The 27,889-nt window shown below is 37.8% G+C and overlaps 3 protein-coding genes across 3 annotated transcripts; 2 read left to right on the top strand and 1 right to left on the bottom strand.

Moving 5' to 3' along the window:
* Positions 1-917: 917 nt before the first annotated feature.
* Positions 918-3,441, top strand: mboat4 (membrane bound O-acyltransferase domain containing 4). Its single transcript, XM_042488593.2, has 2 exons — positions 918-1,137; positions 2,487-3,441. The coding sequence occupies exons 1-2, from the start codon at positions 959-961 to the stop codon at positions 3,439-3,441; spliced, it is 1,134 nt and encodes a 377-aa protein (XP_042344527.2). The 5' UTR covers positions 918-958.
* A 2,253-nt stretch (positions 3,442-5,694) lies between these two features.
* coq2 (coenzyme Q2 4-hydroxybenzoate polyprenyltransferase) lies at positions 5,695-11,837 on the bottom strand. The gene is made up of 8 exons (XM_042488997.2): positions 11,679-11,837; positions 10,823-11,206; positions 9,488-9,654; positions 8,938-9,059; positions 8,220-8,305; positions 7,979-8,112; positions 7,563-7,751; positions 5,695-6,780 (listed from the first exon to the last, which is right to left on the bottom strand). Exons 2-8 carry the CDS (start codon positions 11,148-11,150, stop codon positions 6,625-6,627), a joined length of 1,182 nt encoding a protein of 393 aa, XP_042344931.2. The 5' UTR covers positions 11,151-11,206; positions 11,679-11,837; the 3' UTR covers positions 5,695-6,624.
* Positions 11,838-13,240: 1,403 nt separating this feature from the next.
* LOC121944050 (zinc finger protein 462-like) lies at positions 13,241-26,608 on the top strand. Its single transcript, XM_042487720.2, has 11 exons — positions 13,241-13,536; positions 13,904-13,969; positions 14,054-19,176; positions 19,256-19,545; positions 20,235-20,353; positions 21,078-21,209; positions 21,385-21,628; positions 21,741-21,883; positions 21,977-22,200; positions 23,273-24,413; positions 25,804-26,608. Exons 2-11 carry the CDS (start codon positions 13,960-13,962, stop codon positions 25,950-25,952), a joined length of 7,575 nt encoding a protein of 2,524 aa, XP_042343654.2. The 5' UTR covers positions 13,241-13,536; positions 13,904-13,959; the 3' UTR covers positions 25,953-26,608.
* The last annotated feature ends 1,281 nt before the right edge of the window (positions 26,609-27,889 follow it).

Here is a 27,889-nt window from a genome sequence, read left to right as displayed (position 1 = left end):
CTCTAACTGTATTTTAATCTTCTCTGTTAAAGCAATTTGGTAAATATTTGTTTTTTTAATGTATTCATTAAATGAATTGACTAGATAAATCTTTAACAAGTCAGCACCAAACTAAGTTGTCAATTTCTGTGCAACTAAGTTATTTTAAATTCAAGAGGTTGTTCTTTTATTGGTATTCAATCTATTATATATGACATCATCTCCTTTATTAGTCTTATCTGCTTACATATATTGTTATTTCTTTTACTCTTAATTTAATCTGCTTATATGAGCTTAATTCTCTTCTCCACATTTTACTTACTTATCTGTGAAATTGTATTTTTGAGCTTGCACCCTCACGTGTTCTTGTATGCGCTGCTGTTTTATCATTTGTGCTTTATTGTCATTAATGTTCTTAATTTTGGTTATGTCATAACGGGGGGACTACATGGGTTTCTGACATCGTATTTTCTTCTCTAGACTGTTTTATCTGGGAAGCACTTGAAAAGTGTTACATAAATAGATTATTATCATCATCATTATTATTATTGTTACTACTGTCAATTAATTTGCACATAATTTCTAATTGTTTGGCCTATGAAATGTCAAATAGTAAAATAATAATAATAATAATAGTGAAAAATGTCTTGTCATCATAAAGTGTATTGTTTTGTCAGACCAACAGTCCAGAACCAAAGGATTTGTATGTATTATGTATGCATTATGCATCATTCTCTGTTTTATGAATTACTATTTCATAAAACAGAGGGGAAAAACAGGAAATCGTACTACTGGAGAAGCTGCAGCCAGAGATTTTTTTTTTACTTAAATAACATCCTAAATGTTAAAATAGAAGCTGATTAATTTGCCAGTTGACAGACTAATCACCTGATTGTTGCAGCTCTATTTGTGAACATGAATCTCTATCTTCAGGTACCTGTTTCTTTCTCTTGGAGGATGCTTCCTGGCAGTCGTCACGATGGGCATCTACAGCTTGCTTCTGTTCACCTCCACTTTTGTCTTTGTCCTGATTGTGTGCTCTGTGGATCCCAGCAGTGTCCACGTCTGGGTGTTCGGTATCCAGATGTTTTGGCAAACCCTCTGGCACCTGCTTATACAGTACAGGGAATACTACATGCATGAGCCAGTCAACATCAGGTACTGAGCTTAAAACACTTCATCTGATGTAAACTGACACCTTGATGCTTTTTCAGAGCATCCGATATAAATAAAATTAATAATCAAGTCAGCTGTTAGGGTAATGCATTCAAAGAGTAAGCCTGGTGACGTTCTATATTTTGATTTTTGTCAACTAATCCCACAAAAAGACCAAAATCCGCAATTTATTCTATTAGAACAATTAAAAGCAAGTGGACCCACACCAGGTGGTATTTTCCTGTGTTGTAATGAACATGGGCATTGTAGTTTATTTTCATCAATCACTGCAAACATCATCCTGATGCTATAAATACCCAGCAATGTACCAAACCTGCATTATACCTCCTCCTTTTTGGGTAACGTTTATTATAAATTTTTGGCATATATTCAAAAAATGAAGTCGTCAGAGTACACAGACAAGCTCAGGGAGTCTAGGTTGTGTTGGTTTGGGACTTTTTCCTGGGATTTGTCAATAATAACAAACAGAATACCTTCTGACTTTTTCTTTAAAATGTCTATCGTAAAAAGTCTTAGTATATTTGTCTTATTAATATACTTGATGAGTGGAGGTCCTAAAAGATGGATACTCATCTTCCAGACAGCCACGACACTGAATATAACATCAACACAGAATGTTAAAAAATAAATAGATAAAAACAACATTATCAATTATTTGAAGTCCAGTGCACACCAAAAATAACAATTTCTATGGATATAATCCAGAGCAAAAACATTCACTGAACTTCGTTTTCAAGCAAATGGAAAACAGCTTTTGAATTTAACAAAATAATATCCCCTCAAGGTCCACAGTGGCTGTTCTGGAGCTTTTGACCACATCACACTGTCCTCATCGGCAGAGTACGTTTGCTTATTAAACAGAGTTGTAGATGTTTTGTAATTCCAAGCACCTCTGAGACTTCTGCTCCATGTCGGCTCTTTGTCAGATATTTTCAGCCGATATTTCCAAGGATCAGCTTTGTGTGATATTATCTACAGAACAGCTACTGAATGGACTACAGGTATGATCTTTACAGAAGATTGTACATGGCAGCAGACATCACTGCAGAGCGAGAGCTGAGCTTATAGGCAACCTATCTAAACACTGATGGTGTCATTATTCCACAGCCATTACATTGTGCAACCAGCATTTACTGAAAAATGATGAGGTTAAGCAAAAGCAAGTGTTTTGTCAAGAGCTGTTTCCACAAGCATAACAACATCCAACCCAAATTGTTGGATGTTGTTATGCTCTGGATAAAAACATAAAATGCATACAGATATTTAAACATTTATTCCTCTCCTCTTTTTTATTTTTAAAAAAGCTCTTCTGTATAATCTTGCACTTTCAGGTTGTTTTCGGCAGTTTCCTCTTTGATGCTGCTCACTCAGAGAATCACCTCGGTGTCCATGGACCTCCAGGAGAAACGAGCTACTTTAACATTTGACGCTTCATCCAAAAAGAAGACTTGTGTGATGCTTCTCCCTCTTATCAGCTACATCCTAAATTTCACCACACTGCTCGGTGGGCCTTTGTGCTCCTACAGCCGATTTGTGTCCTCAGTGAAGAGAATCAGCCTCAACCCTCCACCTAATCCTCTGGGTGTCGTCTTCTTCAAGTTGATGCAGGTGTTATTGCTGGAGCTGGTGAGGTATTGTCTTGTCCATTTTCTGAAACATAACACCCATGATCTCTCCGATTCCACCATTCTCTATGGTATCCTGTGGGTTTGGGGTCTGGCGGTGGTTTTGAGGATCCAATATTATTCTCATTGGAGGATCAGTGAATGCTTCAATAATGCAGCTGGGTTTGGCTTTTGGGAAAATTCACCAGGAGATACCCCAGACTGGAGCAGACTATCCGACGGAGACATCTGGACCACAGAGGCGTCGAGCCGTATGTCAGAGTTTGCTCGTCGATGGAACGCCACGACAGCATCATGGCTGCGTAGGCTGGTTTACATACGGTGCAAAATTTTCCCGTTGTTCATGACTTTTAGTTTTTCTGCGTGGTGGCACGGCTGGCATTTAGGTCACTGTGTGGGAATGTTGACCTGGGCAGCAACAGTGAAGGCAGATTATCACATACACAAGCACCTGTGCCCAAAACTGTCATCAGCCTGGAAGAAAATGTACACTTGTTTCAGCTGGATAAACACTCAAATGATTGTTGCTTGTGTTGTTATAACGGTAGAATTGAGAAATATATCTGGTTTGAGGCTTTTGTCTGTGACATACATAGGTCTGTTTCCACTTTTAAATATAATTCTGCTTTTAATCTTATTAAAATTTAACACAGTTCATTAATATAATCATCTGAACACACAGACCAATACTTAAATATTTGTAATATAAAGGGTCCCCTCCAGTGTGACAGGATATTAAGAAAGGACTTTATTACTCTCAACTTGGGCTGGACAATACACTTACACTATAATGATATCTTGATATGTGACTAGACATCGTCTTAGATTTTAGATATGAGAATAATGTAAGAGTGAGCGTCTTTTCCTGGTTTTAAAGGCTGCATTAGACTAAAATTATGGAGTTTTCTTAACTTAGACTGTTATTGCTGTTCTATTGTTTGCCTTTACCTACTTAGCCATTATGTCCATATTACTGATGATTATTTATCAGAAATCACATTGTGTAAATATTTTGTCAAAGCATCCATTTTTAACCCTGAAATTTAATTGCAGTTTCATGATTTTCAACATATGTGGTCAAAAATGTCAGCTGGTGTTTGTAGAGTTAATACTACAGTTACAGTTAATAGTACAGTTCTTGAATTCATACAAAATTAATCTAAACAAGTCTTAGAAGAAGATAGCTATAGATGCACCATACTGGATTTTTTGCAGATATGCCGATATATAAAAACCAATTTGGCTGATACTGGTTACCAATATCAATATATCCACTGTTTTCCCCCATCTAATATTAGTCACAATCAAGTATCTTCTGTAGTAGAATTAACATCATATTATGCATACTCTTAACACGATGGCCTATGAGCAGATGGAGACATGAAATATAATGCTTTTCACTGTATGTAATATTTAGTCATCGTGAAAAACAAGAAAAAGCACTTTGGCTGATTCCAAAAGTCCATTTTAAAGCCGCCACTGACAACTTGCTGATATCATAGTCCAGCTAAAATGTATATTTTATTTCCATGTTTCAGCCACTACTAATAAATGAACTGGACTTCAGGGGTAAAAGCTAAAATATTTCTATAATATTATTTTAAGTGTTCAAACTTTAAAATATTAAATTTAATGCATTCAAGGTCATTTTTTCCAGTGGTATCTAAAGTAATATCAAATATAGTTATTTTTCAAATTCCAGTACAACACAACTTCAAACTAAAATAACACCAGGATCACATTCAATCTTAAAACAGTCGGAAATGTTTTGTTATGGTTTCCTCAGACAGTGTGAAACAATGTGCAACAGGCTTTGAGGTATGTTTTCTCCCGTTTGGTGGGTGTCAGAGGAGTATTCAATCAGCAGCATCATGTATATTCACCAATTTCTTCTAGATCTTGTCACTTATTTTACATACATTTTGTTTTTATTTCACTCTTGTTTTGGAAATGTAGACTTTTCCACACCAATAAAAGCCCTTTTAATTAAACTGAATTAAATTAATCACATCAGGTTAGTTGTGAAACCTGCTCATATCCTATATTGTTTGGTGTGACTACTCCCACGCAGACAATAATAAGCTGTCAAGAAAAAAGATAATAAGGACATTGATATCATCTCGTATCAATCACTGCCCCCTAAATAGAATTGAAATTGTATTGTATAGACTTGGGATATCAGCAAATATCTCACTGTTATCAGAGGAATCAATATAATATTGTATTGTGATAAAACTTGATTTACATTCCTATTGAATGTCTGATAAAATTTTAACATCCACTAGCCATTTGGCTGGTGAACATAGAGAGTTTATTTCGCACCCTGTGTGCAGTGTTGTATCAGTGGAAATGTAGAGTTTTGAATTAAACTGAATGAACCCCACAGAATTAAAAAGCAGGGTGTTCAAATGCACCACTGTTTCTGTTTAAAGAAAACGTTTTGTTAAATGTTGTCAGGGCCGAGTGCAGCCCAGGTCATAAAAGCTGTCAGCGCCAAATTTCGAAATACCACAGAACTCTGCCCATCTCTTCAGTTCTTAATCTCTTTCATCACATCAGGTTAGTTGCGAAATCTGATCATATGCTATATCGTTGGGTGTGACTACTCCCACAAAAATGTCTTACATAAAGCAAGTCACAGCACTCTCTCTCAAACAAGCTTAGGCACGGTGAGTCCGATTACTGCCTCTCATGAAAAAGTTGGATACAAAAAGAGAGCTGAAGAAAAAACAGTGACTCATGTAGAAAGTGAAGCTAAAGACCCACTTCTTTTTCTCAACAGCTGGTGGAAAAAAATGAACTAAATACCCGGTAAATACTTTCAGTGGTGCCCATTGTTTGTCTGCTCCCTAGTGATAAAAACTGCTCAGTGCAGCTTTAAGGTGTATTTAGCAAGAATAACAACATGTTACAATTTCCCAAATTATGCTTTTTTATTGTGACTAATTTCATGTGTATGTAGGCAGCAACTAGAGGTCCACTTAGCAGTACTTGAAAACAGAAGTAAATTATATTTATATGTACCAGAAGGAATTTATTTATCAGTTTACAACACCACTGAAAAGTATTTTTTTAAATAAGCATCTGCAAAATACTTTTTTTTAAGTAAAGAAATGCACTTAATAATTGCATAGTGTGTGTTAAAACCACCCATCTTAAAATATACCTTTCTGCTCTTTCACTGAGCTTTGATTTGAATGAAAATCCCAAAAGATTCTGTTTAACCATGGTACAAAATCAGCATAATCCCCTAACCAAATGCTAATAAACTATGCAAGTGGCTGGTAGATTTGCTTCACTCACCAGCCAAAAAAACAATGGTAATCCTTTGAGCAGCAGGGGTGTAACGATACATTGATCTGGATTATCAATTCAGTGATTAAAAATGCAATATCATTGATGCTAAGTGAAAACATTAATACTTATCACCATCTTCAAGATACACCTTTATTTTTAAATTCTATTGCACTTTGGTGTCACTATTTCCATCCAAGCAAACCTCTTTTCTTATGCCACGCAGACAATAATAAGCTGTCAAGAAAAAAGATAATAAGGACATTGATATCATCTTGTATCAATCACTGGCCCCTAAATAGTATTGAAATTGTATTGTATAGACTTGGGATATCAGCAAATATCTCACTGTTAAAAGAGGAATCAATATAATATTGCATTGTGATAAAACTTGATTTACATTCCTATTGAATGTCTGATAAAATTTTTAACATCCACTAGCCATTTGGCTAGTGAATATAAAGAGTTAATTTCGCACCGTGTGTGCAGTGTTGTATCAGTGATGTACTGTGGATATAATAAATAAAAATGTTTGTTCTGAGAATCTCACTTATCTGACTTCTTCCTCACTCTGAAGCAAAGTCTCTCTTCTTTCCTTCCACAAATTGCCAGCAACGATGCCTAAAAATAACAGCAGTCCAAGGTTTCTGTTGGAGACAAATTTCTTCCAGCAGTCCTCCGGTCTGTTAATGTCCAATGTGTAAATCTAAAAGAGCGGAGAGTAAATATCATGCTTGAGATAAAGGTTTGGTTAAAATAATAACTAAGATCTGTTACTAACCTGAAAGATAAAAGGTGTTAGTTTACATATTTGCAGCACCAATTCACTTAGTTGCATTTTATCGTACTTCAAACTGAAACTCTGAACTGTAACAATTAACTCTTTGGCAGCAAGTATTCAGACTACACTGCACCTACAGCTTAACAAAAATAGGATTTAATACTTCTAAAGACTTTTTAATGCCACTCAGGATGAAATTTAAGACGATTTTTACAAAAAAACAAAATAAAACAAAACAAAATAAATAAATAAATAAAATGAACAATGAACATTTTTTACAAAGTTATGGAAAATTGTGCCCAAAGGTTTACTGTATCATAAAATATTATTTTTGGTCCAGTGAAAAGCCAGATCTGTTAGAACTGGGAAACACCTAACATTTACTTGTGAGTTTTATTATCGATTTTGTGTTTCTCACTCTGCATGTGGGATTCCACTGATTTAATTCCCATTATGAAGACTGTAAGAAGAGGGATTCTGTAAATTATGTGGAAAAAAAATAAATAAAAATGACCAATTATTTTGAGATTTTAAAATGCAATGTCAGAAAAAAGAAAAAAAAGTAACTTATCACTGCATTTTTAAGACTTCTGAAAGGTTGATTTAAGACATTTTAATACAAATTAAGGCCTTATTTTTAGATTAATGAATTCAATGCCTTTTAAGATTCATGGGAACCCTGCACTGTGCAACACCATGTTCCTCACCTGGTGCATTAGGTGAATGGCCACTGTGGACAGCACAGCATAGTACGGGAGAGTCTGTTCAGCGTTGACTCCGGCTACGACCAGTCCTGACATCATGGCCACTGTGAAGCCACTCAGCCACGGTTTGGTTTGCTCCTGGAACCTCAGTGCAGTCGATTTGACTCCTACCTTGACGTCGTCATCTTTATCCTAGTTATCAAAGAAAGAGCAGAGAGAGCCCAGTATCAATCATATCGCCCTATTTTAAAATGTGAGGCGTTAAAACGTATGTCCCTCTCCACAGAGACCATGATAAATATGAGTGAACCTACTGTTTAACTATTTCTTTACTGAATATGAGCGTCTGAGAATGTTCATGTCAGTGTTAAGTGCTATAATGGGAACCTAAATATAAACTGTGGAGTCCCCTACACCACCTGATGGGCATATATAGTGTCATATATCAGCGTCCACATCACTCCTGAGAAATACAGTGGGAGGCACACGGACCAATCACAGGAGCCCTTTACAGCGGCCCAGCCGAGCAGCGCTCCCCAGTTGAAAGTGAGGCCTAAAAAGATGGAAAGGAAGGAACATGAGCCTGACTCTAGCTTTGCTAACGGGAAGAAGTATTAATTTAAGATGTTTAACACACCGGGAATCTTACACGGTACGTACCAAGCACAAACTGTGGCCAATACGTGATCCTCTTCATCAGCGGGTACGTGATGACAAGGGATAATGAGGCTGCACCCAAAGCAATGCTGAGAGAAGCATCAAGAGTCAAACAGTCTCAAGACAATATATATACACAACTTTGCATTTGGGAATTTCTTTTGTCTGTATTCTAACACACATTCCTGGCTTTTCTATATGAAAACATTGCAAGTAACACATGTATAAAAGGAAACTGGTGAACAGTTTTACCTAGTGTTTGTTTAAAGCATAGGCTCACAATTTTTCGTCTGTTTTAAGACAATAGTGAGGTGCAAACATAAACATGAGTTCTGAGAGAGGTTTTGCTTGCTGTTTATACTACATTTTATATGCTTACAATGTGAATGATGTGGGACAAAATCCACAATCCCTTGTTTATTTCAGGTTAGAGTTAGGCTTCATCAGTCTGAATTAGTCTGAGAGTGTCAAACAAAGTTACAGTCTTTTAAATACAATATTTTGTGCACTAAAAAGACTGAAACTTAAGAAGATGTTCTTACCTGATTTGTGATACTAATACTAGCTCCAGATTAAACACAAAAAATGAAGCCCAAAGACAGTGGCTTTTGTCTGACCTACACACTAATTCATTTGCTCACTGTCCTCTATTTTTTATTATGAATTATTATTGTTTTTAACACTATACAAATCTTTTGAAAATATGAGAATAACTGGGTACCTGTAATAGTTGAGACACAAGAGAACCCCTAGTGCCAGAGATAGCTGCCCTCCAAGAAAGACAAGTGCTTGCATCCGAGAAATCTCTCCTGATGCGATGGGTCGAGTGGCCGTCCTGGACACCTGCACAAAAACATCACTTTCAATCACTGAGTACAGAAATCAGATCAAAAATATAAATACTTCTTGTTGTAATATAGCAGTAAGGAGGATGTTTTTGCCTGTGAATATGTGAGTGATGGTGATGCAGGTGTGAATAAGACACAGCAACACGCCATTAACAACATTTTATTGGATGTATTTGCTTTGTAAATAGTGTATACTCTTACAGTCATCAATGATCAGAAATAATTTCTACAAAACAGAAATCATTATTAAAATTGGCAGGAAACTTGATTCTTATGGAAATATCTAGCTGATTAAAAATTGAGCTGACAGAGCAAAATATCAAATAAGAGCTTAGCTGTGTGGGAGTTATCATATTAGACATATGATGAGCCGCCTGTTACTCTCAGCTAATGAGTGAATGGCAAATAATTAGTTTCATATACCTTTTTGTCAAAGTCTTTATCCCACATGTCATTGATGGTGCAGCCCGCTCCTCTCATCAGCAGAGCACCTGTACCGAACAGGGTTAGCATGCCTAGATGCGGGAGGCATCCGGGGTCGGCAGCCAGAGCAATGCTCCACGTACACGGGAGGTAAAGCAGCCATGTCCCTACAACACATAGACACAAAATCACTTAAGTGATCTACACGAGATTAGCACCTTAAAGTCTAAGTGGGAAAACCACTTACTGACTTATGTTGAGGATCCATTAAACAAAGCAATTTACTCACTGCAACGTGCATGCCAAAACAGACAGCGTGTGTCTGCGTGTCTCAGTGAGCATGTCTATGTGACTGGGAAGCAGCTCGCGTTTTGAAAGAGTATGTGAGCTCTTCTGTCTTTCTAAAAACATTTATATTCAAACCCAACAACTAACTTTCCTGTTTTCTTGGAGAATCTCTCGCTATCACGTTCATTAATGCACATGCTTTGTGTTCAAGCTTTTAATAATACTAGCAGTACTATTCTAAAGAAAGAGTGGACACTTGTGGTTTTTGTATTCTTGACTTTTTTTAGAGTTACCTAGACCAAGGGCGTCCAAAATTTTTAGGATGGGGGCCAGATCAGATCATGTGAAAAAACTTGAGGGCCAGCTGCTTCTTGCATTACATGGGTTACTTAAAAAAAACAATTAAACAAAACATACAATTTAAACAAAATACAAAAGTTTCATCTTCAGTTGAAAAAGTATTAAACGATCCATTGCCCCTGACAGCAATGACTCTCTCTGTCTATGCTGTTACTCTTCTTTCTTTATTTGTTTGCTTGTTTATTAAACCTTCAAAATTCTTAGTCTTGCTTAATTAAACAATATAATGCAGCAAGCTACATATTGCATATTTTAAAAGACAAGACACAGGCCTTTAAAATCTGTCCAAGGGCCATGGTTGACCCCCAGGTCAATCTTTGGACATGCCAGACTTTTTGTTTTCAATTCAAAGCTGCAGACACTGAGAGTGATGCACAGGACATTATATATTATATACATATTATATTATTTTATATTTTCTATATTAAGGTCATTGCATACTTTCAATACACCATCATATTCTTCTAAGTTTGTTCATTGCACAACTATATGAATAACTTTTTAAAAATCCTGAAAATGCTACAATATTTCAACATCTGCGCTTAAAATAATACTGAGCCACACCCAGTAACGCTTGAAAAAAATAATGTTTATATTAAGTCCATACATAGTTTCAGTCTCTCTATAAAATACTTTCATAAACATACGCAGAAAGAAGTCATTTGCATTAAAAATGAAAGTATTTACCGATAGGTTTGTCCAGCCTCATCAGTCGGAGGTATGGCTGGACAGACGCTGGTGCTGAGTTCACAATCGTTGCAGCAGATAAACTAAATGATCTTCTCCCACCCTGCTGTGTTTCACGCAGTCTGACTGATGGGCGGATTGCACTCTGGCTGTAAAACACTCTTCTCAACACGCTGGAGTCGGAGTGAAGACTCACATCTCTTAACCTCTTTCCATCTGTGTGAAGGAAGCCGTTACTCGGGGAGCACAGACAGAAGTAAGCTGCTCCATGGGGAATCCGCCTCGGGACATTCAGAGTTAACAGGCTGGTCAGCTTAGCTGGGAGCATGGTGCTGCTCAGGTCAGACCCACATTCTCCCTTTCCCCTTTGAAAAGGTCACCTCTCTGAACGCACAAATAAAACACACACACACACACACACACACACACACAAAGGTTTGTCAATGGCGTTTTCACAGAGGACGACACAGTTGCTGCAACAGGCAATCCTTTTGTGTTAGAGTGAATCAGCTGCACAAAGACTGAGGTCTTCCTGTGTCAAACATTTGTGTCCATTTTAGCTGATAGTGTGCGTGTAGCTGCAGCATTAACTATTACAAAAATAATTATACCGTAAGAGCTGTTGCTGAATGAAAGTATGCATAAAAGTAAACAAAACATTATAAAAACGGCACACATAAATAGTATTGTCTTGTCTAAAGAATACTACACTAGTTAAAATGACTGCTAGCCAAAACTGCACTCTGATGCTAACTCTAGCTAAAGTTAGCGTTTTCGAGCGATTTATCAACGTAAACTTTTCGTAACACGGATAACGTTAGCGTTATAATGTGAGATGACGGTAAAACAAACTTACACTGTGGGTTATAGTCGATAAAATGTTAATCTAGCCACTTCACAAGTGGTTATCAGGTCACGCTGCTGAAGCTCTGAACAGTTGTGGCGCTTTCCTGTTGTGGTCCGCCCGATATTGTTCCGGAGGAAACAAGGCCAGTGATCGGAACCAACGACTGCTGAAAAAAACCGCAAACGTTTTTCATTTTCAGACAGCGTGACCGCAAGAGAAAAACACAATAAACACGGCCACGATGATAAATAGCTGGTAATGTATTTTACAATTAAAAAAAAATACACATACGTACAGAGGCACAAGCTGTGCAAAATGAAATGGTTGTCACAAGATCTAATGCATCAATGTCTTTATTCAGTTTTCTTGCATTGTTAGGCTGCTGAAAACAGTACTGTCCCGACTCTATTTAAGGTTTAAGGCACTACTGATATTTTGGTAGATCTAAAACCAAACAAAAGACAGTGTTTTTAACCTCTTGGGTAGCTCGAGAGAAATCATAATATTGTCAATAACTGGGCAACGGGCTGCAACAGAAACGAGGATAAAATACATTTTTAATTTTCTTGGAAGTTTGTCTGGGCTATCTAAAATTTCTCAAACAAAGGTGCCGCATATTTGCCACTAGGGGTGTTGTAATCAGTCTCAAAGTAGCATGAAAGAAAGGATATTGGATCTATTGATGAGTTCTTAATCAATACATTGTGTCGTTTGTAGGAATGTGAAACACAATCAGACATCTCACAACTGAATACGATTTTAAGACGATTTTTTTAAGGTTATGGTGTTGCTTTAAACTAGCAAATTAGCAACAAAGCAAAATCTAAGTACTTCCGGTCAGAGCTGTCTGTGATTTTAAAAATAAAGCACGAGTGCTTGGTGGGTTTTTTCCCCAAATACCTAATATAAAATAAAAAATATGAGATGCCTGGTGGTAAAACAAAAAAAACCCTGAAATTAAGCATGTTATTAGCGATAATAAACGTAAATCAGAAAATCAATTAAATTTTTTTTAGTATTTCTTTTAGTAATATAGAGGATACCTGTGCCCTGGATTTGTCCTTTGTGCTTTCTATGCAAATATATAAAAAAAAACCAAATACATCAAAAATGCATTATGGAGTTTGTCATTTGATACTTTTGATTATAATTACACACAAAAAAATGCATGGTTGGATGATGTTTTGTGTTTTAATGGAAAGGAATTTCGACTTTTTGCTCTGCAAAAAAATTTGTGTTCACCAAGTTCATATTTCTTTTTCTTCTTTGACTTATAATAATTCTAATATTCATCATTATTATTAGTAGTAGTATTAATAATAACGATTATTAACGATTAATGATTTCGAAATTAAAAATATACAGAACAATTCTGAAAACATTCACATCAATGAAGTGCAGGGAAGTACAAAGACAATGCCATAACAATCAGTATTATATTATTAAAAAAGAAAAGGTGCAAACATCTTAGAATACATGAGGGAAATTATACTTTCATCTTTTTGTTTTGCCATAAGAGCCCGACAGAGCTGTGGATGATGAAACACTATCCAGAGGCTAATATGTAGACGAATAAATTCATAGGACGTAAATTAATTTATGTTTCATTATTCATTTGCGTTTTTCAAGGGCATTCAATAAAATGGGGCGTCTTTTTTGTGCACAGCTCTGATTATTAATTTTATTTTACAGGTCACGGGAAGTGAAGTAAAATCCATTGATGTGTTTGTTGCTGGAGCGGAAGCACAAGCCAGAGAGAGTTGTACTCGCGGGAAAAATGGCGGAAACTTGTGTCCTCCTCACGTTATCAACATCAGCGCTTCAAAACACGGCATCATAAGCCTCATTCGTAGTTTTGTCGACATACGTGAGTATATCATTTGCATGCATTGTGTATTTTAGTAAGTTGCGTTTATCGACTTTATCGCTCGATCGTGTTTTTGGTAGACTTCGCGTTAGTTTTGTCTCCAGAGGGGCTGCACTCGATTTACGACTCCTTCCTGTTGAACATACCGATGTCCTAAGTTGTTTCTACTGCTATTGTTGTACTGCCGATCAATTGATTTTCCTTTTCGTGCTTTAGAAGCGCAGTGTACCTTGTACGCTGTTTTTAAAATTCCCGTTGAAATCCACGGTAATGCACTAAACTTTCACGATGATAAAGTAGTGATCAAATACATGTTGTTGGTTTTGCACCATATACAATGCAGTAATAAATACTCTCCATCCTCTAGATTTATTACTGCTGTGTCATCAAATGTAAAGCTCTGGATTTAGAGAGGAATGCAAGATGCAAGAAGGTATTTATTACAGTTGATTTTCTAAAAATATATTGCATGAATTTAAAATAAGTATTTGAAATTATTCTTTTTTTACTCCCTCAGATTCAATGAGCCTTTCCACCTCTGGCCCCATTACACAGAGTCAAGTTATTACAAAAGAATCACCAGTCAAGTCTTTACAGTGTAGCTGCTGTGCACTGCTTTTCAAATCCAAGGTCTACCTTTTTGAACACCTCAACAAGGTGCATGACTTTGATGTAGACGCTGCTCTCAGAGAAGCTGGTTTAAAATGCACTGGCACTTTCAAAGCCAACACTGACAACCACAGCAACAACGCAGATGATTATGAATGCAAGCACTGCAATTTTAAAGCTTGTGGTCCGGACGATTTAAGCATCCATGAGAAACAATGTCAGAAAAAATCAGAAGATCAGAGCGTATTAGGAAAAATAATCACTGCTGAAAACCCGGACAATAACGCTCCTGTCATTTCAACAGAGCAGCACAGTGAAGCTGCTGGAGCAAAAGAGATTCCCATCGTTATTTCAGTTACACCTACCTCAAAGACTAAGTGCACACCTAATTCATCTAAGGATCTGAAGACATACAAGAGGCCATTGCAAACCATTACCAAGTACTTTGTGGCATCATCTGGATCAAATAGCAAACCCCCAGTGAAGTTAGCTGATAGCCAAAAGCTCCTAGATAGCACCAAAGGGACCTTATTTTTGCAAGAATCTCCCTCAAGCTCCCACCCAAACAGCAGTGGCGTGTTTAAAGTTACTGCGAAGTCCATGATTGATATCACCAGTGTTTCTCATAAGTTTTTGCTAAATGATCACATTTTAAATACCGACTCAAGAACACCAAAGCCCAAGGAACAATTCAGAGAAACAGTTTCTGACAACGGTGGCAAGAGGACCAACACTGAAAGCTCAAATGGCCCTCCAGTTAAAAAAGCAAAGTCGGACAAAGAAGAGACAAAGCTACCAGAGATGACAAATGAAAGTAAACAACAATTGTCATCAAGCAATACACAGTTTGCATTTGAAGTTAGTGAGGATGAAGGAGAAAAGAAGCTGCATCTTGTCAATGGAGACATGGAAAGCTCAAAGGTGTATTTTTGTAAGCACTGTGACTACAGTGATTTAGGCATCAGGCGTGTGTCTACTCATTATGAGCACGACCACCCTTACATACGATATAATGCTGCTTACATTCAGGATCCAAATGATGTAAGTGCTACCTTTCGCTGCCTACAGTGTCCAATTGAGTTTATAGGTGTAGCTGGTGTCAAGAGACATTATGCTGAGAATCATCCAGAGGCCCCAAATATATTCACGAAGCAATCGAGTGAACTGCATTTGGTTTACAAGTGTTTTGTATGTCAATTTACTACCAACGTACTGAAGGCTTTGGAAAACCATTACAAGGAAAACCACCCAAAACATAAAATGGATAATGCCTTGATGTACTGCAGATATATGACAACTGGAAGCCAGGAGGGATCAGAAAGACAAATTGAGATTTCTGCTGAGAGTGGCTGCACACCACGTAAGGATGTCAAAAATGCACCCTTGGCCCAACATCCCACCTCCACGGGAGCAGACGCATCCTTGTATCATTGCAACAGTTGCAAGTTTAGTCATAAGTCAGTTGTTGTTATGCATGTCCACTACCAAAAAAGCCACCCAGGTGAGGCAGTCACAATAGACAAAATCAAACAGTCAGCTTGTGTCACATCACATACAGCATCACAGATGACACCACATAAGTCTTTAAACTCTGTGACTATAACGGAAAAATCTGCACTTGAAAGCAAAATCTCAGATTCCTCCAAGAAAACAAAAGACAAAGCTGAGCTGTCAAAGCATACGTGCACATCAGAAGCTTCTGAGACACATTCAGAGTTTCCCAAAACTAAGAAAGCGGAATCTGCAGAGGACAGAAATGAAGGGACAAAGCCACCGACCAAACATAGTAGGGAAACACCCGTTGGAAAGTACAGTATATCGAGCAGTTCACCAGATAAATTGTTTTACTGCCAATTTTGCAGTTATTCAAGTACCAACATTAGAAGCGTTATTGGTCATCATAACGCAAAACATTCTCTGCATGCACTAACAGGTACTGAAGAGATCCTCTTGTACAGTGCCAAAGTGCAAAAAAAGAAACTTCAACGTGAAGCTAAGGCCTTAGCAAATTCTACATCGTCTGCTTCTCAAACAAGTAATAAAGTTGAGGTATCTAGTGAAAAAGGACATGAAGAGGATGAAGCAGCAGATTCTTCGCTGAAGGAATTGAATGCTTACGCAAGTCCAGAATGCTTGTTTTACTGCCAAAAGTGCAACTTTGCAAATCCATCTGCAAAAGGAGTAGCGAACCATCAAAACAAAGTTCACCCAGGCCTTCATTCCAGCAAGGAATCTATTATTGCACATACAGCTTTGGTGCATGATGAAATTGAAAAATCCAAATCTCAAGTGAAGGAGTTATCCTTTTCTACGCGTCTTCCTCTCCCTCTTATGAATAAGGGCGATGACAATAAGTTTTTCTGCCACTTTTGCAACTATAGACATGGTTCTTTGGAATTGGTTATGAAGCATTACATCAAAAAGCATCGTGGATTTGGGGTTACGGTTGAACAAGTCCACCTGTATACCTCTATTGTTCTTGAAAAGACGCAGAAATGCTGGGAAAAAACTGCAAACCAAGAAGCCAATCATACACCCCGAGAGAGAAAAGAAAAGAAAAAGAAAAAGAAAAAAACAAAGAAGCTTGGTAAATCCCTCTTTGTCTCAGCTCCACCTTCAGTGACAGCCTCAGAAACACAGAGGACCCTTCAGTGCTCTAGATGTTCATACAGCACTCAACATGTGTATCTTTTGAGGAGGCATCTATGGAAAGTCCACGAAGAAAGTCACTCAGTCGCAGATGTTTTAAGAATATGTTTCAAACAAGGAAGTTTACAGACAGGGTACCACTGTGACATGTGCGTTTTCTCTCACAAAAAAGCAGCAGCAGTCTATAAACATTACCAGGAACAGCACCAAGGACGTACACCAAGCCTGGACTACGTGAATACTCGGTTGTATGTTGGTCCGGAAATTCATCTCCCTAAAAAGAAGAAACCCAAAATAAAGCAAAATGATGATAATAGTGGTAGTGATGGCACTGATGGCAGCTTACTATCTAAAAGACCCGGACAAATTGAAATCAAGACATATTCATGCAGAGCATGTTCATTTAAAGGTAGCTCAAGGTCAGGCCTCACACGCCACTACCGTGCTGTTCATCCGTGGTCTGTGAAAGAAGACGGCTCAGTCCTGGATGTGGTCACCAGCAAGAGATCAACTGCAAATCGGCAGCTGGAAGAATACAGTGACATACCTGGGTCTTTCGAATCCTACCAAGTGCCTCTTGATTTTGAGTCACTTGATTCACCTCCTGAAGAAACAGCATCTTCCACATATATCTGGTGCCCTTACTGCCCTGCAAGTTTTAATAGTCTCCGCGGTCTCAGTACTCACTGTGGAATGAAACATCGTGAAGCTGTAACTGAAAATTCAGATAAACCGCAAGAGCATATTGGATCACGCATGCATGTCTTTAAATGTCCACATTGTACTTATGTGAATACCAGTTATCAAGGAGTTCTCACTCACTGCCAGATGAAGCATCCTGACCTCGCATCCAGGGCGGACAGTCATTTCGTGGATAAAGGAAAGTCATACTACTGGGGTAGCTGTGTGAAAAGCAAAGGTTCTGGTGTCACTTTGAGATTGCGCGGCTACATGTGTAAAACCTGCCCAAAAATGTGTGCAACGATAGAGAAGCTGAACAGGCACAGCAAGAGGGAGCATTTTACAACTGTTGGAAAAACAGTTCGAAGCACAGTGAAAGCGGAGCCTGAACCATCGGCTGTGAGTAAAATAACACAATTTAAGACCCAAAGCAATCGGGGATCAGTACCGCAAGCTTCCTTTTTAAAGAAGAAAATATATGCGGTGGTGAAATGCCAGCTCTGCACTTATCAGTGCAGCACAAAAATTGGGCTCGATCGCCATGTGCGTGTCCACCACAAGAATGCACCTGATTCAATGGTTAAGGATTGTGTGTACACGTGCAGCTTATGTCCCGCTTCCTATTTCACCAAAATACGACTAGGAAGCCATTATATTAAGAAACACGGAAGGGACAGCTTCTTAAAGCACTATGCACCAGTGTACAAGCAGGCCCATGAGAAGCCAGCACCAGCATCTCCTGGCCCCCCTTCAACTCAGCATCCAGAAAACACACACGGGGCTTGTGAATCTAGCACAACAACAGATGCAAACAAAAAATTAGTCTTCAGTTGTCCACGTTGTCCCTATGTGAATGCAAGCTACCATGGCACGCTTACTCACTGCCAAATGAGGCATCCAGAAGTCATCGCCAGAGCAGATGAACTTCAAACACAGGAAATACTTGTGGCCAACATGGTGAGATGTTCAATTGGAAAAGGTTCTAATGAAAGAGGATACATGTGTAAAATTTGTCCTCTCATTTATGCATCCATGAAAAAGCTGAAAATCCACTATGAGAGGGACCACAATCAGGCTTACGTATCAGCCTCTGAACATTCAGCTGACCATGAAACTGAAAAACAGCCTGATCAAGACTCTCAGGGCTCTGCATTGGAGGCAGTGAGTAGCACGGAAACCAGCATCAGTCACCAGATGGGAGCTTCTGAAACACATCAGTCCAACACACTGTCAGTACAGAACAAGACGACTGTATACAAGTGCCACTTGTGTATCTACAAAGGATTCTTCAGAAGATACCTGCATAGTCATTACAAAAAGTCTCACAAATTGGATCCACCTACCATCCACAACCTGCTCGAGAAGTACAACAAACGCAGGATCAGAAAACTGACAGAAGCTGAATCTAAGGAAAGTGACATGAAATGTAAGAAGTGTCCAGAGTTGACGTTTAACTCATCTCAGCTGCTTGTTGCCCACTACAGTACGTTTCATAGCTCAGATTGCATATTGGACTTCACCGTAATATCACAAGGAAAGAAAAAGGGTAGTACAGGTCTTTACAGGTGCATCCACTGCAGCAAACAAATGAATGGGATTAGAAAGCTGTGGTATCACCTGGATTGCCACAGAGAGAGGGCGAAGGCTGCGAAAACAACAGCTTCACTTGACACGACAACACCAGAGCCCAAATCCATCGAAGTAAGTTGACTCTGCCAATATGGTCATTTAAACTCTTGATCCATTAGCTACACTGACTGTTGATGTGTTTAATTTTCAGTTCAAGCAAGATGAAGTTCTCACCGTAGAAACTGTGCAGGACTCGGGCCAGATGAATGTGCCACCAGCAGAGACCTTCACTTTCCCACCAAGTCCTCTGCCATCACCCTCAGCACCCACCGACCGGGAGCAACCAGAGCTGGAACCAAGCAGAGAGAATCACACTTGCAAGCAGTGTAAGCGGACTTTCATGTCGCTGAAAGGTTTGCGTTCACATGAGCGCAGCCATGCAGCCATGGCGGCCATCAAGAAGACGCGGGACATTCTGCCTACCTCAGCAAAAGGACGCAAGTAAGAAGCAACATTTGTGATTTTGAGTTAGGTATTGGGGCCAAAATAAAGAATGACGAGTCAGTCAGCATATATTGATGTAAAAATCCCTCTAAATCATCACTTATGACCCACTAGAAATGTGCGGCAATTAATTTTTCCTGCAGAGACTCACCCCTCTGCCCAAGTTTTCTTATTTTCTGTGTTAAGGAGGTTTCTGGGCATGTACCCCCACAGTGCTCAGGTGAGCTTGCTTTGTAGAAAAGGTAGCACCAAGTAACAGACCATAAGTAACAGGCATCTGAGGGATGGCACAGATAAAAAGAAATGCAAAAATAGCAAGACAAAACTCCATCAAGTGTAAATCTGGGGTTGGTTTTTACTTTCACTTTTGCTGGTGATTGTGTTTACAAACCATAATCGACAATCCCGCGTAGTATACCTTTAATTCTGTCCTTTACAATACAAGCCATTCAAAACAAAAGCCACAGATTTAAAGTTTATACTTTCTGTGGCCGTACACTTACATATATGAAATAATGATTTAGACTATCAAAGTTTCTTTTAAATCACATACATATTCAGGTCTTAAATGAAACCTACATTAATTTGATATTCTTTTTTGTCCAGAAACCTTAACATGAATTTAGTTATAGATGAGCTAACTGTGATAATAATAATAACTGTGATTTTTTTCTTAATCTCAACAGCATCAAAAACTTTGTCATTTTCAAAAGTGGAACTTTAAAGCCCTTCCTGTGTAGTTTGTGTTCCTATCGGACGACCGTCATGGGCCTCTGGAGGAGTCATTTTATGAAATCACATAAGGGTGAGTAGCCTGTATAATGCAGCAATGTTGGCATACGTGATGTTTTTAAAATAAGCTCTAACAGGTGTCTTAAATATACTCTCCACAATATTTCTATCAATGATGGTAGACTAAATAGTATAAACACTTCACCTTACAATCAAAAACACCACAAACTATATCCTCCAAAATGACCACGCAATAAAAACAGATTTCTTTACAAACTTTAAGTTTAAGTGATTTGACTATGTTTTAGTGCCAATTTAAGATTTTTATGCATATTTTTATTATGATCATGATAATGTTGTGAACTGTGATTATTTTAGCCAGAATTAACCTCACACTAAATGTTCATATCATTCAGTGCCTTATCTGGATGGTTTACAAACAGTGACATCCAGCCAAATATTGTTAACTATGGGCTGTCAGGCATATTTTTTAATAGCCACTTCTGTCAAGCTAACTAGTCCCAATCTGATTGTTTTTTTTAATTTGGTAAAAATGCCAGTGCACAAGATAAAAAGGAGACGTTTTTTGGTACTATAAATTCTCTGGTCAAAAAATGATACTATCAATTTTGCACCTAAATCTTTTTCATTTACCAAATAGTGCAGCCCCAATGCTCATAATCACCTTTACTACAGATTGTATAGCATTGATATTGTAATATTGCAAATTTATCTTTTTTTCATTTTCAAAAAATTTTTCATTTTTCGTCATGTTTGTACCGCTGCTGAATACCCAGATGAGATTACGGATTATGCTGAGACTGACCAGCAAGATGAGAGCATTCAGACAGCCGACGAGGAGTCCTATCATTCATCAGAGGAATCGACAAATTGGACTGAACTTGATGAAGAACCTGAAATTACAGAAAGCAAGTTATCTCTCTTTTGCTTCTTATATCATATCTCTCAAAATATATATATATATATATATATATATATATATATATATATATATATATATATATATATATATATAAATAAATAAAAGACATGTTCTTTTGCATTAGTTGCTATACAGTGTCTGTGATTTATTTTGTTTGACAGATTCGCTGTACTCGGAGCCCCCGAATGTGCAGAGGCAGCTGAGCCACTATAACTTAATGGCACAGGCTGACGCCACATCTAAAACAAATGGGCAAGACTCAAAGTTTCCTGATGACATTCTTCTTCACTGTGAGTTCTGCAATTTCAACACTGAGCATCTGTCTAGTATACGAAGACACTACCTAAATCGGCATGGAAAGAAGTTCCTCAAGTGTAAGGACTGCGAATTTTTCACTGCTTCAAGGTAAGTCTCAACCACCATTAGTATTTTTTTAATTGAAAAGGAGCTGTTTTCAACAACTACTGTAATGTATTTTGTTTAATGTACTTGTCACTTTTTTCTCTTGCTTTTTTAGGAAAACCCTGGAAATGCACATAGAGAGGGGTCACTCTACTTGCCAGTCAGAACCTACTCATCATAAAGATCTCCGCTGCCCTTTCTGCCTCTACCAGACCAAGAACAAGAATAACTTGATCGATCACATCGTCTTGCATCGCGGTAGGTCAAATGTTGGATAGAATTCGATGGTCCCACCTACTCATATCTTCATCTGTCACAATCCGCAATTGTTTTTGTTTCTTTTGTTTTCAGAGGAACGTGTCGTGCCAATAGAAGTGCGTCGTTCAAAGCTGTCACGATACCTTCGAGGCATTGTCTTCCGCTGTCACAAGTGCACCTTCACTTGCGGAAGTGATGAAAACCTACGTTTGCACATGAGGAAGCACGATGACATCAAACCCTACAAGTGTCGGCTTTGCTACTTCGACTGCACTCAGCTGAGCGATTTGGAGGCACACCTGAGTGATAAGCATCAGGTGAGGATTTGTTGCAAAACCTCTCAATGCATCACTGGAATTCCTTCGTGTCTGAAGGAATTATACACTAACTGCATTCAGTGTATTGGAAAGAAAAGTAAAAGGAATCAGAGACCCTTTTTTGTTTCTCATTTTCACAAACCTGTGTGGTAATGCATTACAGTAAAATAAAATTATTCCCTGAATACTTCAGCCTTGTTTCCACCGAGCAGTCCGGTTTAGTTCAGTTCAGTTCGTTTTACATTTGAGCTATTATTTTTGCATTGTCAAAAGTTGTGGATGGTACCAACAGAACCACTCCATCAGTCCAGCTTTTTTATTACCCCCGTGTTGAAGCACCTCACACACTGATCCAATACCAAGAGGTAGTGCTAGAGACACTAGAGTCTGTTCAGTGATCAAGAGAGAATCGTCAATCTTGCTCAACAAGAACTCAATACACAAACTATCTGTTAAACCACTGAACTGCTACTTTAAAATATTCCATGGAGTGCAACAGGCTGTAAACAGTCCAGGCTGCTAGTTTCTAAAGAGCCAGCGTGCAACCCTGTTACATGAGCAGAAAGTGAGGTGCAGATGTTCCTTTGCGAGAGCTCGACAGAGCTGTGACGCAGCTATTAGTGGTAACAACCCTGCCCACATACGAGTATTGACTGCGGTGAAAACACTTAACAGATTGAAGGATAAGGTACACATCTATGTGGGTTACGTTTCAGTCCTACGGGAACTATACTGAAAGCGCTTGGTGGAAATGTGGCTTTTAAGGATCTGGTGGGTTTATTGGGAACACTGGAACTTTCTTTGACTCATTTTTTATTTTTGTATAGTACAGACGTTAACAACATAAAATAACTTTGCGTTTAATTCCAATAACACCAACATCAACATTCTAATATCTGATGGTTTCAATGAGCTACAGTCAGCTCTGCAAATTTCCCCCAAAAGTTTCTGGTTCATTGGGAAAGTGCTACCATCAGGGCAGGGGAGTGGTACACTGGGAACTATGGGCAAGAAACTGAATTTAAACTTTGGTTTCTCCAATTGAAACACATATTTTTTGTTTTGTTTGCAGGTTGTGAGGAATCATGAGCTTGTGGGTCAGGTCAGCCTTGATCAGCTTCAAGCGAAGGTTGATAAGATGCCTGAAGAGGAAGAGGAACCTTCGTCTAACTTGGGGCACCAAAACAATGACAGTGAGGATGCAGAAACAGAGGACTCTGTTACTGACTGTTACGAAGTTCATGAGACACAAACTAAGAACCTGGTAGAAAATAGCACGAGGGAAAAAATTACACTTCAGACTGAAGAAGAATGTCAGGAGCAAGAGCTGGAGGGCAAAGATGAAGAGAGCCCTGCCAGGAGCTCTGTGTTAGACCTTCAGTTTGATGATGCAAAACCAAACACTGATGTTCAAGAGAACCGTGAGCAAGATCCACAAGAACAAGCAGTTGTGTTTTCGCCAGCCGAACCCAAACGCAGAGGTAGTGAGGACGGCAGCACAACGTTCACAGAACAAGAAGAGGAAACAACAGAAAAATCACAGGTCCATAAGATGCATAATAAGGTGCTTCAGCAAAGAACGTTGGACATTGAGGCTAAGGTAGAAGACAATATACTGCGCCATATCCTGCTGCTGGATGAGGATGGCAGCATCAGCAAGACACACAAGAAGGATGATAGAACGGTTAGAACAGAAAAGAACATTAAGACTGAGGTTGGAGATAATGTTCAAAATGAGATGATGTTGCTGGATGCAAAAGGCAGCATACCTTTGGCCCACAAACCAAAAAATCAAACTAATACAGAGGCAATCTCAGCCCTTGAAAAGAAAAATCAGGTGCAGGCAAATAACAGAATGGCTCAGTTAAGTGTAACGGTTCAAAGGCCTTTGCTTTCTCCTCCGCTGAAGTGTGCAGAACTGAAGATAAGCCATGAGGAAAGTTTTTCAGTAACAAACTGCAAAATGGAACAGGAGCAATACAGTGAGGACGTAAGAGACCCTTATGGAGAAATGCCAGTACTTGAGAATGAATATCTCAAAGAAGAAATGCAGCCTCTTGATTCCTGCAAAGAAGATGAGAATGATCCTGTTGAGCAAAATCAGGACAAAGAAGATGAGGTGATTACTGAAGACGATGAGAACCGATACACAAATCAGAAACATGAGGAGAGTGACGAGATTAAGGAAGTTGATAATCCACATGTGCCCAAAGGTGAGAAACTAAATTGATCACAGTGAAGACTAACACATCAAACTATGTCTTGACACAAGTCTGCGTTGATACAATCTTAAATTCCACTGGCTATTATCTAGCTATGATAAAGCCTCTGGGGGCACGAGCCAGTATTTCAGAAGAGCCGGTGTAGCCAGAGGATATCTGGACGAAGACCTCCTCTTGCATGAACCTCTCATTGTATATGGTTCAATTAGCAACTTGAAACAGGTCCAGACAACATTTCAGCCAATCTGTTCAAATATATCTGCAAATGAATGCAGATAAATCAGGAAAAAAGCTTGTAAAAGCACAGTCTTTGCCAGGCGATAGCCCATGGTTTCCAAGATTGCTGATACTGTTTCCTCCAGATTCTGCATGCACGTACAGATATCTGTTAACAGAGTTTAGCATTGATTTAAATTATGTCAATATTTTACAGCATCAACAATAGGGCTCCAAATAACAATTATTTTAACTGTTGATTTATTAATCAATCTAATATGTTCTCAACTACTCATGAACAAACAAAATGTAAAAATAAAATTTAAAAAAAGCAAAATGAAGAAATCATAATTTCAAGATGGCTTCTTCAAAAATTTCTGAATGCTGGATTTTTAAAATAGAGCAGATTATTTTTTGTGTCACTTGACTAATCTTCACCTGCTCAAAGCAGTATGCTTCAGCAAGCATCAACTGCCCAGAAACGCAGCAATTTTACCACATTTGCTCCCTTCATCACCCTGGCTACCATGTTATTAACTGACGTGTTATGAAACTGATCTTGTGTGGTATTTATCCTTTTTATAATGTGTCCAGACATAATAAACAGTAGACTGCATTCCTACATAAGGGTACGAGCCAAATGCATTGACAGTCAAAGTATTAATAATTTCATAAAGTGGACACCCTCTGGCCATGACTTTAGGGAATACAAGTCCTTCAAATTCTTAAAAACGGATACCGTCTAAGGGATTTGGCTATTAACTTCTAACGTCAGCTAATTTGATTTTACTGGAATCTACACAACTAAAATATGTCGAAAGTATGAAGTACAGTATGGGTGAACAAACTTGATCTCGAAACCCTTTTTTGGTCATTTTTAAAATCAGTCATTCAAGCTTCTAAGCAAAAAAATTAAACATTTGCAAGGTCCAGTGTTTTCAAATGTTGAGATTTTCTGCTTTTATCTGTTTGGGGATTTTGCAATTAAACACCAACAACAAGCAGTTTGAAGATGTCATCACAGTGTCCTGTAAATTGTAATGGGGATTTTTCACTGTTTTGACATTTTATAGATTAATAATTAATTGCTTAGATTGTAGCCCTAGTTAGGTTTGGGGAAACTGCAGCTGACACCAGCTTAAGTTCTTTTTTCTTTGTATTTCAGGTACACTCACAGTCACAGTCACAGATGGCGCTGCTGAAGTCCTCTGTGAAGCACCTGCGGAGGAGAAACCATTTACCTGTGAGTTGTGTGGACGAAGTCTCCTGAACAGCTTTGAACTGAAGCGTCACATCATGAGACATGGAATATAACGATTATTCTGTGTTATAGACGGAGGCAAAGGATCCCACTGTTCTTTTTTTATGTGTATCTAGATTTTGTTTTTATAAACCGTCCTTTATTCTCTTGCCGTACAGTGTATTTCTGAGAAAACTGGTTACAAATTAATTTTTTATGTTTTGTACATTTTAAACCTTTTCTAATAAAAACGTTTTTATGGTACAACTACGTGTAGGATTTCATTTGTGCAATTCAGCATAAAACACAGAGCCAAGAGGCTGGCTGTAAAGATGTTATTTAGATTTTTTTTTTGTAAATTACACTAATAGCGTGTTCAGTTTATGTGAAAAGAGATATTAATCGCCAGTACTGTAAAATATGAAAAAATCACTGTGAACTATAATTATTACATGTAAACTTGTTTCATAACATCTGTTTTCAATACCAGAACAAACCTCAGTACCACAGGTTGTGTAAATGCTTCTGCTGCATATAAGTGTTGTTGGGTATCTGAACACATGTTGGGTACCTTGCCAGTGAGCCACTGAGTCATTTTTAACGGTACTAAAATGACAGTATTTTGTTTTTGGTATTCCATGTAAAAAAAAATTCTGTTTACTTTCTAACTGCTTTGTCACACGATATAATGTACTTTTGTTGTTAATAAACTGAATGTGTTATGGCCGTACCTGATGTGTCTTTTGCTGTGTCAGGGTCATCGGATGCCACCAGGGGTTAACACAAGCGCTGGCTCCACCTGGCAACAAAATAATGACATTACTGTCTCTAAGAGGCTGTGGCGTGCTCATTACAAACCTATACCAAAAGTATTTGTATCTTCTGAAACTTGACAACCTAAGGCATACATGTGTACAAACCATGTCAGCAGAGCTTGTCTGAGAGGGGGCTAAATAATCCTCCGGATTTAGGCACAATTTTGGCAAAAGACTGGCATGGATTTTAAAAGGGGTACCTTGAACTCTGAAACTCAGTGTTTTTCATTTGTTTGTTTGTTTGTTTGTTTGTTAACAGACCCCATAGTTTGTTTTTTTTAACACAAGCCTCTAACAAACAGTTAAGGTGACTGTTCATGGTAATGGTAAAACTGGAAAAATATTAAAATTATCATAATTTACTGTTATAATGCTTGTAATATGTTAGTATACCAACATATATCAATTTGTTACTTGTACTAGTATTATTTCCATGTTTGTATTCTATATGTTTACCATTACAGTGCTTTGAATGCATCTCAGAAATGGTTAAAAAAAATTCAATAAATTCAATTTTTCAATTCAATATTTAATGAAATGACATTAAATATATATTATCAACAGTGAATATTGAACTTTTTTTATTTTATAAAGATTCTCTGTGTGTGTATGTAAATATATAAAATGGATAAAATGTATCATTTCACAACAATGAATGATCATAAGTTAATTTATTATAACTTAATTTATAGTTCATTTACAAATTCTATAAAGACATTGATGAAAAAGAAACAATAAAAAGGAGAAAAAAGAAAATACTTTTTATAATTACCAACATTTTGATAAATAACTCATTTAATTATATATGTTTTTCTCAGTAACTGTAACTGATGCGAATTACATTTATTTTGTGATTTAATAACTAACTAGTTACATGTCTCTGGTCACTCCCCAAACGGTTGAGTAGGACGTTAAAGGGTTTTTAATTGGCTTTTTCAAAATATTCCCACTATTATGATGTTGATAAAACTAATATTTTTGCTATTTAATTACTATTTCAGGGTAAGGTCGTTAAATGAATGTGAGCTCGTAACATTGGGTTAACTAAAAGTTACCCTTGATTTGATCACATTCCTAACATTTGGTTTTAAAAAATCAGTTTTACCTGTTCTCTGTTGTTAGGTTGTATATTTAAATATATTTTTTTTTATGATTTTACAGATATCTGTCATCTACCCGAAACGTTAAAAGGACTT

This window comes from Plectropomus leopardus, chromosome 4, assembly GCF_026936395.1.
Source record: "Plectropomus leopardus strain MGB_pleo_1.0 chromosome 4, ASM2693639v1, whole genome shotgun sequence".
Taxonomy (NCBI): domain Eukaryota; kingdom Metazoa; phylum Chordata; class Actinopteri; order Perciformes; family Serranidae; genus Plectropomus; species Plectropomus leopardus.
Note: the sequence above shows the minus strand (reverse complement) of the source record. Positions and strands in the feature narration are given on the sequence as shown.

Excerpts from the sequence above, each read along its gene's own strand:
- mboat4 (XM_042488593.2), top strand. The coding sequence starts at position 959 with ATGGGCATCTACAGCTTGCTTCTGTTCACCTCCACTTTTGTCTTTGTC. Across the intron at positions 1,138-2,486 it reads CATGAGCCAGTCAACATCAG|GTTGTTTTCGGCAGTTTCCT; the intron begins GTACTGAGCTTA and ends TTGCACTTTCAG.
- coq2 (XM_042488997.2), bottom strand. The coding sequence starts at position 11,150 with ATGCTCCCAGCTAAGCTGACCAGCCTGTTAACTCTGAATGTCCCGAGG. Across the intron at positions 9,060-9,487 it reads ATAAAGACTTTGACAAAAAG|GTGTCCAGGACGGCCACTCG; the intron begins GTATATGAAACT and ends GTTTTTGTGCAG. Across the intron at positions 7,752-7,978 it reads ACACTATATATGCCCATCAG|GATAAAGATGACGACGTCAA; the intron begins GTGGTGTAGGGG and ends TTTGATAACTAG.
- LOC121944050 (XM_042487720.2), top strand. Across the intron at positions 19,177-19,255 it reads CAGAGCCCAAATCCATCGAA|TTCAAGCAAGATGAAGTTCT; the intron begins GTAAGTTGACTC and ends TTTAATTTTCAG. Across the intron at positions 20,354-21,077 it reads TTTTATGAAATCACATAAGG|ATGAGATTACGGATTATGCT; the intron begins GTGAGTAGCCTG and ends CTGAATACCCAG.